Source organism: Bemisia tabaci, chromosome 3 (genome assembly GCF_918797505.1).
Source record: "Bemisia tabaci chromosome 3, PGI_BMITA_v3".
Lineage (NCBI taxonomy): Eukaryota > Metazoa > Arthropoda > Insecta > Hemiptera > Aleyrodidae > Bemisia > Bemisia tabaci.
Genome location: NC_092795.1, coordinates 37,640,394 through 37,653,804, shown reverse-complemented (window position 1 = coordinate 37,653,804; position 13,411 = coordinate 37,640,394). Strand labels below are relative to the sequence as shown.

At 37.5% G+C, this 13,411-nt stretch overlaps 1 protein-coding gene across 3 annotated transcripts in view; it reads right to left on the bottom strand.

The window, feature by feature from the left end:
• The window catches only part of LOC109032934 (maltase A1), a 33,187-nt gene extending 23,921 nt beyond the window's left edge, over positions 1 to 9,266 (bottom strand). For all 3 annotated transcript variants that reach the window (XM_019045284.2, XM_019045286.2, XM_072298316.1), the window contains exons 1-4: positions 9,011 to 9,266; positions 4,623 to 4,814; positions 2,294 to 2,454; positions 1,237 to 1,374 (exon numbers count right to left, since the gene is read on the bottom strand). In XM_019045284.2, coding sequence (XP_018900829.2) covers positions 1,237 to 1,374; positions 2,294 to 2,454; positions 4,623 to 4,814; positions 9,011 to 9,251 — 732 coding nt within the window. In that variant the 5' untranslated portion in view covers positions 9,252 to 9,266. The remainder of the gene's footprint in view (positions 1 to 1,236; positions 1,375 to 2,293; positions 2,455 to 4,622; positions 4,815 to 9,010) is intronic.
• Between the last annotated feature and the right edge of the window lie 4,145 nt (positions 9,267 to 13,411).

The following is a 13,411-nucleotide window of genomic DNA, read 5'->3' as shown; positions in this document are numbered from 1 at the left end:
GTACCATATCGCTGTGATGAGGGCACTGCACATTTTTTACCAAAAACTCATTTATGTTCAGTACATAAGATATTTTAATAACTACTTAAAAGAGGTAAAACTCAGTTTAGCTTATAGGTCTCAATGTATTTTGTCCTTACGCACAAGCAACTCAAATAGTATACGAATAAAATGTTACAAAAAAAGCATAGAAGTTTATAAAAAAAATATATGAATAAATCCCACCGAGGCCAATACCACCTGGGCATGTGCCTAAAAAAACATTTCCCAAAAAAAAGGGGTAGCCTTGATATTTTTTTGCCGCTTTTTGACTCATTTCCTCATATGAGTGATTGCAACACTATCCAATCCACAGCAACGATTATGGAAATCAATTCGGTTTTCGTCGCACGTATAAGCCGAGTGTGCGGAAAGTAAATTTTTCCTAGTGAAAAGAAAAAAATAGGGGAGCGAGAAAGTAAAAATAAACTGATTCGCTGACGCTTGTAATTTGGCAGAAGGATGTCATTTTTGGTGGATTTTCCTCCATTAACATTCGAATTTTCATGTTTTAAAAGAGTGCTATAACTTTTTTGTAATTTAGTGCATCCAATAGTTGACCCTCACGTCAAAAAAATACTTCCATTAAAATTCCCTCTTTTAATGAAATTTTTGGGCAACAGATACACATTTTAGCGGGTTCAGAGATATTTCAAATTTATTCGAATATAAACTTCTGGAAAACCAACTTAATATAGTTTTTTTAAAACTATCTTAAAATTTACATTCTTCCGGAAAACGTGCATGGTTTTGAGGTCAATGCGACTTTGCAGGGTTTCCTAAAAAACGATCAATTTTAAAAATGATGACAATGTTTCCACTTTTTCTTAAAAGAAAACTAGAGATTTTGTCCTTCTTTTGTTTCTCTTTCTCATGGACCGAACAAGTGACAACAAACCAATAGTAAGATTTTGATTCTTAATCATCGGATCGTACGCACCATGCACCCTCTCAAATTTGTTGTGATGAGGTTGTTACCAGTGTAACATTTAACTCACCTTCCCTTGAATCAGTTTAGCCTGTTGTGCGCACCCCCAACTATTTTATTATCGCGGATGTAGCATGAATACTAATCGCGATGGATTTCGAATGCATACTTAATTCTAATTTTATAGTGCAAACAGTGTAAATTAAGTTCACTTTATGCACTTTTACGTGTCTTACGCGCAGTAAACGTGAAATTCCACTGAGGCCTACCTTTAACTCTTCAATGACTTTTGGGTTACGGAAATTCAAATCAGGCTGCTCAACCATGAAGGCGTGGTAGTAGAATTGCTTCCTTTCCGGGTTCCATTCCCATGCAGACCCGGGTCGACCGACGGCAAAGATGGATTCCTGCCCAGACAGAAAAATACAAGTTAATATTATAGGAGCTGTAAAATATACTACCTTTTTGCAAATTTTATAGCATACTATGAATCCCAATATCGAGCCGAAACTTAATTTTCTCAGCTTTCACTCCACTGCAGCAGTCAGGAAGCATGGAGTCTTAATATTGTGCTTCATGAACAATTCGTCGTCCCTTAGACAAGGGGACTTAACATTGTGAAACTTACTCAAAGACTTTACTTTTATACGAGAGTAGAACTGTGTGCTTTCCATAAAATAATACATTGATCTTTGTGTTAAATCAGAAGAAAAATCAGTAATATCTTTAGTCAAAAACTTCCAAGCTCCACGAGTAAAAACTCAAGTTGTGGGTGGAAATTTTTTAACGTTGAAACGTAGATATGCTTTCCGTATGGGAGCCGGCAAAACTTAGCAAAAATAAATATTCAGCTCAGCATCAATTGTTAGATGGTTTTACAAAAGCTCACTAACATGATGTAAAAAAATGAGTTCTGTATTCAACTAGACGTCACTTTTTCATGCCAAAAATGCAAGTTTGAGACATCATGTTTGAACGTAAAACTAGACGTTAAACTAATCATGATCTTTCGGGGGAATACATCTTCAAACTTTTATCTCGGTTCAAACCTGACGCAAACACCGTGCCTACGTTTCTGTCAAAACTTGATCCAAGTCGCATTGTTCGTATCTCAATTGGGTTGAAAAAGGCGCTCCTTCCTGGAGCAACCCTCTGCACAAATCATGTTCAATGCTATTTTATTTCACAAAGCACCAGAGTTCAATTTAAATGTATGGACCGTGGTCATTCTGATTTTGCCACAATAAATGCTAGTCCGCGTAGGTATTCCTCGGAAATACAGGATTTGGTCTCCTGCTGAAGTTACACAAATGTTAGTCAATTTACCCAGTTATTTGGTGGAATAGGTTTTCCTTCCCCGTCATAGCCCTTGGGATCCTTCCATACGTAATAATCTGTGTACGGCTCTATTTTCTGTACGGACTTCTTGAACCATTCGTGCTGATCGCTCGTGTGATTTGGGACGAAGTCCATGATGAGTTCAATGGCTGAAAATTTCCCGTTAAGCCATTGAATTAGTTAGTTGAATGTAAGAATCAGCGAGTTCATAAATCGGAGAGTGTCCAAGAATTGGAGGCTGATTTATTGAAATTAAAAACTGATGATATCAATCGAAAAAATTGATAACATCGTGCAGTAAATCAGGTCCAAGCAGCTGGTCTGGTTCGACAATTGAACATGCACAGGTTGGCAGACGATCGGATGCACAACAGTGGCGTGGCGATAATTGCGATGTATCGATTGTTATGTCATTCAAACCTACGGAAAAGGATCGATAAACAGGGTGTTTGCAGCGAACACCGTAATAATCGATTCTTAACCATATGTTTAAATGGCATAAAAATCGATATATCGCAATTCACGCCACGCAACTGATGCACAAGCAGGTTTTCGGTTGCGCTCCTCCCGGGAGGAGGCGACGTGGACTTCTTCTGAAAGGTTGGCAACAAGGAGTGGAGTAGGAGATCAGGAGGTGTTAATAGTGGGTCAGTTGCGCTGGTCACAAAATCGTGTTTTAATGCTTGATTCTTGCAGGTTAGCTGACAATTATAGGATCTGTCCAAACCGGAACTTTCTAAGTTCAATACTAACCGAGATATCGCCATTCAAAAAGTCGAGGTTTTGTCGTCATCCACCGCGGTATTCTGCTGTGCTAAGGAAGAACGCCGTATGAGCCTCCAGGCGTTGCCAAATTTCCCTTGATAAAACACGAATTTATTGGTCAACCTGTGAATATTTTTCTTCCAATTTTTCAGATAATTTTCTCGCAATTTCACCGAAAAGTCCTTAAAATTTCGAAGGAAAATATTCGTAAGTTTCCTCGGAAATGAACATTTTTTCGAAGGAAATTCGGCAAATCTCGAATGTTCGTGCGGCGTTCTTCCTTAGCAAGGCAGTATTGACACCCATGGTTTCTTCAGATGAAAGCAAGGTGAAAGGAACCTTGGAACCAAGGATGTCACTACCATCATCGTCAAGACCAAAAGCAACGATTCTGTGACCAGCGCAACCGACCTATTTTCTAGAGGATAGGGGGCAATGACGATTGGGTGTCGCAGAGCGCGAGCAGCGCTGCAAAATCAGATGTGCTGTGATGCATGTAAAAATTGACGATTGGTTATATCATAAACGCCTAACCGATGGGGAGTTTTTTTTTTTTTTTTTTAATGTCAACCTGCACATAGAATTCTAGTGTACTAGTGAAAATGCGCTCAAATGGCGCACCGGCTCAACATCAAGATGACGGATAGGGGTTTCACATATTTAGAATAGATTTAATTAGTATACATTTATTTAATGCTTCTGATATCACAGAGCGAGGGAAGATAATCGTTTTTCTATAGTTCATCCCTTAACGGTGGCGTGATTTTCTCAAAGTTGAAAATTGAAATTTTGGTGAGGGGAGTTCATCACTCATCATTGCTCATCTTCATCAGGGAACTTAAAAACGCACCTACGTAGAAAACAGCTGAGCGCCTTTGTAATACAAACGTATTACAAATTTCTGGCTTGTTTTTAGTTTTTTTCGACCTGCGTATTACGCATGCTGGTATTGTAATATACTTCGGTATTGTCATTTTTCCATCCATATATATGTATTTTGACTGTTTAATTCAAATTTACAATGTTGCAAGTTGTCCAGCCCCGGGCGCATCATCAGCTTATAAAGATGATGGTATCATTCTAGTAATTAGGATTTTCTTTAACGGAAAATATTCTTTACTAGAAATAGCCATGTTGGTATATGAGAAACACGATACGAAACTGAGGCGAACATGCCATAATCATGATATCAACACGGTATCATCAGCGTACAATGTTCAGACCGAGTCGGTTGGTACCATGCTAATACCATTTTGGCGTCTCACTAACATGGTCGTTTGTTGAAGGCATTTTGGTCATAACATAATCTCAACATAGCATGGGTATATTTTACGTTTGGTAAATTTATTTTGTGGGAAAGAAGAGTATGGTGAAGAAGAGCTGTTTCCCAGCCAATGTGCTATGTAAAGAAATTTGCGAAAGAGGTCGAAGCTCTAATTAGATTTTTTAAAATATGTATCTGTTATAAATTATGAATGAAGAAAAAAACACTAAGGAGTGGCCCACCTTGTTATAAATTACGTAAAGCTTGTAAGATCATTTAACCACTTACGATTCGATCGCGACGTGTACTTGAGAGTTTCCAATAGATACTCAAAGTCCTCCATGGTGCCGTATCTTTTATCTATTTTTCGGAAATCACTGACATCGTAACCATTGTCCTTCAACGGTGACTTGTAAAAGGGATTGAGCCATATAGCTCCGACTCTCAGTTCCTGCAAATAGCTAACTTTTTCCGCAACTCCTGAGAATCAAAATTTTAATCCAAAATTGTATTAGGTATGATTAAGTCAAATTTAAAAAGGCATGTTGAAAGTAATTAACATTATATTCCAATGTCTAAACTTCCTAGGCCTTGTCTCCCACGAGCCGTTTCACGAGATTTGTCCCGGGGAAAAATCCCACTTACGAAGTTGGGAAAAATATTGAGTTAATCAATATTTTTCCCAGTACCAAGTATGGTACTTGTACCCCTAGGATCCACTGAGAGAAGAAGAAGAAGTGAAAACGAATTGTGCGATATTTTATTCATTACTACATCGTTAATGTTTGTTTAGTTAAAAAATGTGTCTAATTGTCAATTGAGTGCATTTATTATTTTAATCCCGGTTAAATACTCGACTTTAACTAATTTATCTTCCCGCGCAAATTAGTCGCAGGACTGTATGAGCCCTGTCCCGTAGAGACGGTAACTGGGAAAAATCCCAGAAGTTTCATTCCTGCGATTCGAACTTGGGACAAATTCCATGAAAACGTCCCGTGGAGACAAGGCCCCAAAGTGAAAAAATCAAACACTGGAGCAAGTTTTACACTGCAAACGGTACGCAAAGAAGACAAATGCAGGGAGAGGTGACTCTGTGGAAGTTGTTTGTTGATCAAATATTGTGACACTTTGTCACATACGTATCTTTATATTCGGTAATTTGTTACAGCAGTCAGATGCACGTTGAAACGTTCACTCAGTCGCCACCCTTCAAACAATTTAGAGATTGATATTTTAACTATCTATAGGACTTAACTACGTTTTGGTATCTATAAAAATTGCAATTGCGTTCATTGACCGACAAGTTTAGAGTCAAGCAAGGGCTCATATACGCACTCACAGCAACGAACACTGCTATAAAATCGTTAATTCTGCAATAAGAACATAGCTACAACAGCATGCAACTAAATAGTCCAATGTTGAAACTACAGCTAAAATGAATATGTACCCACGACTTGCAAACAACTTTAATCTAACGCTCATGATTTGGTTTTCCGTCTCTCATCAACCATTTTATTGTTTCAAGTTAGGTTTCATCCATGGAAGATGTTATTAATATACGATCTTGAAGGAATGACGAAGAAATTTTTTTAATTTTGGTGCATATCCAGCACGCATCCTTATAATTCAACTTTTGTGCTATTTCATTGACTTCTAAAACCATTAAGTAAATCAGGGAACCTGTGATTCAAAGATAATTGGAAAACTTTTTAACTTCGGACGGTAGCAGGAATTTTTCCACGAGGACGTCCTCGGTATCGCTTCTCAGATTGTGAGTGTGCACTGTAAAAATGTGCGTGCGTGTGAATTTCAGTTCATGAAAAACCTCCAGAAAAAATTGATTGAGGCTGGAATTTTCCAAATAGGTATGCCAAAAATGAGCTGGTGAGTTCTCATTTCTATCTCGAGCGACGCCATGAGTCACGTTTTTGAAAGTTCGAATCGGGCAATGCTCCCCATTTAACTTACATTTAACTGAATTTCATAAGGAACAAGCAGTGAACTCCAACACAATGTGTTGATAAGGCGCGTCATTAACTCGCACATATCAACCCCTTTAGTTTTCATTTACAGAGATTTCAAAAAAGGCAAGCAGCACAACAAGAGAATTCACGATCCAACACTGCAAGGTCAACGACGCACCTTGACGAGACCGTGTATTGTGAATCTAGAAAGCTATTCGAACAAATTTAAGTTTTTTGATCCGCCTCAAGCAAAATCTTATCAGATTCTTGAAGAAAAGTGGTACGGAAAAATTTAAGCGAAGAAAGGAAAAATTCTGTCGAATTCCTAGAAGATAAAGTCGATTTAAAGGTATTTTGGGGCTAAAATACCCAAATCACCGGTATTATAAATCCCGTTATTGAAAAGAAATTGACTCGATATAAATGCAATTGTATTAAATATGTCTTGATTTTGTTATTTTAAACGTCTTTTCATGCAAAGAAGCTCAACCATGTCCATGCTTTATTCATTCATGAATTGAAAGTAAGCAATCCAACATCCCGAAAATCTACCGATTTGCCGTAAAAAATCGCAGAAACTTGATATACCAGGTCGATGTACCCACTCTTTGAATTTACCAATCAATTTAGTGAGTGCACGTAGGTATGTGAAAGTCAAAATGCTATAGTCATTTTGGGTGCATTCATTTTTCATGAAACAATTGTAAGTAATTTCAATCCCGAAAAACCATAAATTTCCCGTATAAAATCGAAAAAATCAAAATATGTCGACTCCCTGACGTGAAAATTGAATTCTACGTGTGAAAATACTTATGTATCGATATGCTGAACAGAATGCCCGCCTCTCCTCGTTATTTACAAACCGTTCCTATTCTCATCTTAAAATTGTTCTCAGAGCTTTGTGTTATTATCAGCTTCCATTTAAACCTCGGTTTGATGGCCGAATCGGCTGCCCAAAAAGCAAGCCATTTTTGAAGGGCTCTATGAGAAATTCGTGATATTATCAGCTCTCAGGAAATCACCTCATGGGTAAAATTGCTGATATAAATCGAGTGCTTAAAATAATCGTATTCAAGAAACTAAGGCATTAAACTATGGAGCCAATTTCGTTTTAATAATATAACGGGATTTACTTGTCTTCAGGTCAAAACTCATACAAGGAAGCCCCTTGCAAGAGGCTAATTTTTTGTAATTTCACTCAATTTTTTCTCCTTTTTATAATTGAATTGCTTGTCACATTCTGAGGTCAATCATATTAAATTGTAATTTATACATTCCCCCCCTCCCCTTCATTTTATTTTTTGTTTGGAGAAGTTTTGTTGATTTCTTCGGATTTCGAATACTGTAACTTCTCTTCTATTTGGCCGATTTTTATGAATGAGACCTCTTTTAATTCGTGTTTTAACGGAGAGTAAGGAAAAAATTGCTAAAAACTCGCGAAACAATTTTTTTTGAAAATTGGACGAATCCTAGCGTGACGGTGAAATGGTTAATGAAGCGTAAGTAATTGGGCGAGGGGCTGAGGATCCCGGCATCGCTTGGCAACCGTCATTAGCTATTGTTCGTCGAGACGCCGACGCAGTGAGCAGGAGCGTGGGAAAGAGAGGGGTAAGTGGATTCCTGTATGAGCCACGTTTAGCTAATGGTCTAATGAGTCTCGAGGCTCATCACAGATTGCACTTACACAGATTGCACTGTGAAAATATACATTTTATCAGCTGACACTGACAATGTTGTCAGATGAACAGCACTATCAGAGCACGGGTACCAACTTTTGAAAAGTATAATCGAGGTTATAGATCTGTCAAAGCAACGTTTTGAACAAAACGGAGGAGTTAAATTCTCATTTCGAGAGTGCCGACCTGCTCAGCCATCCTCGAATCAATTCGCTTGATTCTGCTTATATATGCATATTTTAAATCAGCGCGTCGTACTCTTAGGCTTTTTTTGAAAAAACCAAGTAACGTAGACTCTTGGTATTCACTGCACATAAACTAATGAGCCCCAGAATGAGAAACAACTTTAAATCATAATTATTGATGGATAAATAAACTTTTTACACGCTTTGGAAAATCTCAGAAGTTCGCGGTAGTCACTTTTCGGTAAGGAACTAAGGGACTCGGTTATTGTATCGAGCAGGGTTCGAAACGATCGCAAAGGCGGTATACTACGTATACGCGCCAACACAAGTGACTTAAACTCACAAATAATACCCCCAAGATCAACCTTAAAATGATGTCTAATCAGATATGGTTTGAAAGGTCTAGTGATTTTTATGAGGATTTGTAAACATTATGTCTTTAACCGGGTTGTTACTCGTTTTTTCATGAAATTCATTAGGAACCCTAGTTATGGTCATTTTCTACACATTGAGGCCTCACTCAGTCATAATAATTGGTTAAGGAGGCCTAATACTTAAAGGAACGAACACCAATGCGCATGCGCATAGAAAAAATACAGAAAAAGGCAACGAGATTGTCACTGCCACCTTCAGATTCAGTTGTGATGTAGACGTATACATTGGCCTATCAGTCGATAAGAGTGAGGCTTCAACAAAGAGAACCTACACATTGCTTCACCCAAATATGACCTAATTTTGTCACAATTTTTACAGACCTACCTGTGCTAGCTGTGATGTAGAGATGAACATTCCTAGATAATACAACTAGATTCCCAGATGATACAGCTAATTATCTACAGAAAAAAATTTACCTCTCAAGTCTCCAAATCCATCATTATCCGAGTCATAGAAGGATTGCGGGTAGATCTCGTAAATTATAGTGTTTTGCCACCACTTGGGAATCTGCCCAGCGATACCGTAACTCCAGCAGCTTGGCGGAGCGGCCGCCAAAAGCAGCACCGTCGCAGTGACGGCGCTGCAGATCACGTTGGAAAACATCGCCCGGAGACCAGTCACAGACCCGAATGGTGTACCTCCACTAAACTGATGCATCGCTCAAAAGCTCGGGATTTTATAGGTGCGACTTGACATGATTTCGTGATATATGCATGCGTTCCATGCGTGGGTTCTAAAAATGGGGGGCAGAAAAGTGACAGTTCGCGAGAAGTAAAGCAAAAACACCTCAAATGGATTTGACGAAAAAGCGAGCGGAACGGGAGAGATTATCGGGAAGCAGCGGTATAACTGCGTCATCTCATGCATCACGAAAAAATAATTATACTAGGAACTGCTATCATTACAAAAAGCATCTTCATTATCATCCGTACTTTTTCTGGTAAAATCTACCATCGCGTGCGCTCCGATGGCTAATGTATTTCTCGCCCAAGGACAATATCGACGGTGAAACTACCAAACCACGTATCTCGTTTGCAGTGTTTAAAAATCTACGCTCACATTTTATTTTTTTGAAGTAGACCATATCAGTATAATTCCTTGAAATTTTCACAGAATTTTCTCCACACGAAGAGGAAAAATCACAGAAATTTTCAAGACTGGACGTTAAGAAGTTTTTCACTTAAAAAATAAAGTATGACAGGAAGTCTGCGACGTCGCAAACCGAGATACGTGGTTTGGTAGTTTCACCGTCGATATTTGGCATGAGCTACCCGGTACAGATTGCAGTGCGTTCTAGAGAAATGAACTTCGACCTCCTCTATTACGAAAAATTCGATAAGTCGAAACCGTAGAGTATAATCTATGTGGACACTAGTTCCGTGCATAGTTGAAAAATTCTGCATGCAAGTGAACAATTGAGCGTTCCCTTATTGAGAGTCTGGTATTCATTTGCACGCAATATCTGACGAATAAACTAGGAACATATTGTTCCACTGGTATTTGGGCCACTAGGCCCGCACTACCGTGAAATTTATGGGTTACTAACCATACCGACATTTTTCATCGACTTATGGAGTTGAAGGCCTGGATTGAGGCTAAAACTTCATCCCTAAGAACGCTCTTGCTGCAGAAAAAAAATTTCAACAGAATGTTTTTACTTCTTGAGGAAAACATCACAAAAAGTCAGACGAATTTTTTGATTAAAAAAAATTGACATCAATAGTTAACAATCACCCTAGATTGTGTTCTCATAATTTTGACAAGTGCGAATAAATTCAACAGCTTTTACAGTATCATTATTATGTAAAATAAAACGATGAAAAAAATAAACCCTACAATAAAAATGAATAAATCATATTTACGATTAGAGCAGTCATTTTTGAGAAGAAACTAATATGTTCAATGATGTATGGCTCTTTTAAAAAAGAAAGACAGTTTTTTTATTATTATTATTTTGAAACGTCACAGGAGATTGAAATTTGCTATATCAGTCTATATTCATGGAGTATGATTGCAAGAAGACCTAGAGAGTAAGATATGGAACATCATGACGGTAAGTACCATTCGACACATACTTCGTTACTTCAAAGAGGTATCTTCAGGACCCTTATTTCATTGAAGTCAGAAAAAGATGAACACGATCATTTGGAGGGGAGCTATACAATAGAGAAACTATTTCTGAAATCACATACTAGGTTGAAGCAAAAGTAGTGTACGGAAGTTTAAAGGACTTGGTCAGTTACCCCTGCCACAAAATCTTATTTTGATGTTTTCACATCAGCAGAGCTTTAATTGCCTTTAAAAAATGAGGACTTCCCTAGAGAGAGTATACAATTAGGACCGGACTAAGGGTGGATGCGCCAGGCGCCATCACGACAGGGGTGCTAAATTGAGAGGAGAGAAAAACTTAAAAAACTTAAACTAAACATCAAAATTCGCAATGTTAGTTAAAAATTTCATGTCCAACCTCTCTAATTGACTCGATCCACTGTGCGACGCAACATCTTGCTCAATGTACCCAAATAAAGCCAAAAAGGGATGCGTTAACCTATATTGTTAGATATCTTCATTTGATATTAGCCTTCTATTTTCCCGTGTAGGCAAAGAAACATACCTGTGAGTGTGAATAGTTATCTTTTCAAAAACACATACTTATACTTCCCTCTATTACCCTCACCGAAGAAAAAGTGAAGTTGATTTAACATTCTGGATGTAAAAAAAAAGTGTGCGAGAACTCACAGAATGCTGAACTACCCGCAGCGGCAGTTAGTTTTACATCTTGACATTATGCTAAAGTAACTATGCTGTACCAGTTATTTCAGCATTTTGTAAGTTCTCGCACACTTGTCTTACATCCAGAATGTTAAATCAACTTCACTTTTTTTTTCAGTGTTCAATTGAAAATAAAGAATTCTGAAACCTTTGGCACCTATGCCACATATCCTTAACTCGAGGTTCCCCTTCGATTTCGCCGCATATGCAACAAACGTGCTGGGAACCGCGAAGAGTCATCTATTCAAATAACGGACATTCATCGTGCTTCTTAGGTTTTGAATGCTTGATTGAATAAGGCGATAAGCTTTTAATTCATTTCTCAGCTGCTTTAAAAATTTCGTTTCGATCAATTTGATTGAAATTTAGGAATAATATTTTCAAGTATCAAACGTCAATTTTGAGAATATAATTAATATTTGAACAGTTAACTCAGGTTTCAAAAATCTAGTTTTTCTTCCTCCAGCTAGCATTTTTGTTTAAATATCATGTCTGACGGCAAATCTGCTTTAATTTGCTTTACTAAGCTTTTCTATCGTATCATTGGCATCATGTTTCCGGTTTTTTTACTTTTTTTTTTGTCCTGAGTCGATTCATTCGAATGTCAAGTTGGATTAAGTACGATGAATATTTAGTCAGAACCATAAAATGCACCGCATTAAATGTAAAACCGTAGAAAGAATCAAGACTGACTAATGAGGACAAGTAAATTCGTGAATTATTTTCTTGTACTTTCCACCGCATGTTAGGTGAAGAGAGGGATGGATAATACTGAATATACTGAGCATGCCATATAAGAGGCTCTAAATTTATAAAATAATTTGGGGTTCGTCCACTGGATCCTCCTTCAGAATTAGGATGTTAGGTGTCTACAAAACATTTCACCTTCCATTTCTTATACGAGGGCCCCAAAATCAATCTCGCGCCAGGTAAACAAATTAACAAAACTGGCACTGTTGAGAACGTTAAAATTAGAGATTTATGCGAATGAAAGACCGGAGAAATGCATTTGGCCAGTTTAGTTTTCACTTGAATTTTCGGTCAAAAAATTGTGCATCGCAACAAAACCATTTGCAAGCCATTGTGATGTTAGTTAATCCTTATTAATAATGTTGTTTTAGGCAACTCATTTTTATCTCTATCTATGTCATGCGTGGTCTAAAGAGCCAAGACCAAGACATTTGGCCCAGGCAAATAACTTCTCACAGCCACAAGTAAAATTTTACCACAAACGAGTATACTTTTTTCCTTTTGAGAACGGATTGACAAGGAAACAGCTTTCTTTGCTATTGATGAACTGTCAAACATTAAAATCATTTTTATTCACCTCTACATGAAGTTCGATTTGTTCATGTACATAGGAAAAGTGGTTAAATATTTTTATGTGAAAGAAGACACTGAATTTCACCGTACTGATGAGAATCTATCTAAATACTGTTGTTTGACCAATGCAATCCATCGAGACACAATTAAATGGGTATAATGCTATTTATGTTATTTTTGCTTAATTTTGGATGGTGTTTATTAATTTTCAGACTTTAAGAGATGGAAAAAGTACACATTAGACCTTTTTACCGACTGAACATACATAACTGCTTGTCTTAACAATAGCACATAATGCTACAATTGAAGAAATTGGTAAAATTGTGTTGGTAAATGTGTCGTTTTCGCATTATCGTTCTTAATTCCAATACAAAGTTTAGAGCCGCATTGAACTAGTTTTAGAAAAGCATACTCACACCTACACAACTTGGCACCAACGATTTATTTTATCGCAAATATTCCAGGAATATGAGTGGGATGACTCGACTTCCATTTATTTCCTATGCGGAAAATTACAGATCTGACACTAATGCTTTTTGCGCTGTTACCAGAGCAAGGTTGAACGTTTCTTTTTTCCCCTGAAAGTAGTAAGTACATGTGTCATGCGTTAGTTTTTCCGTGGAATTTTCTTATAGACGCTTTTACATCTTTAAAATGTAGCACCAGATTCATCTTTATTTTTCGTCGAAATTTCATTTGGAGTTAGAAAATGAAAAAATATC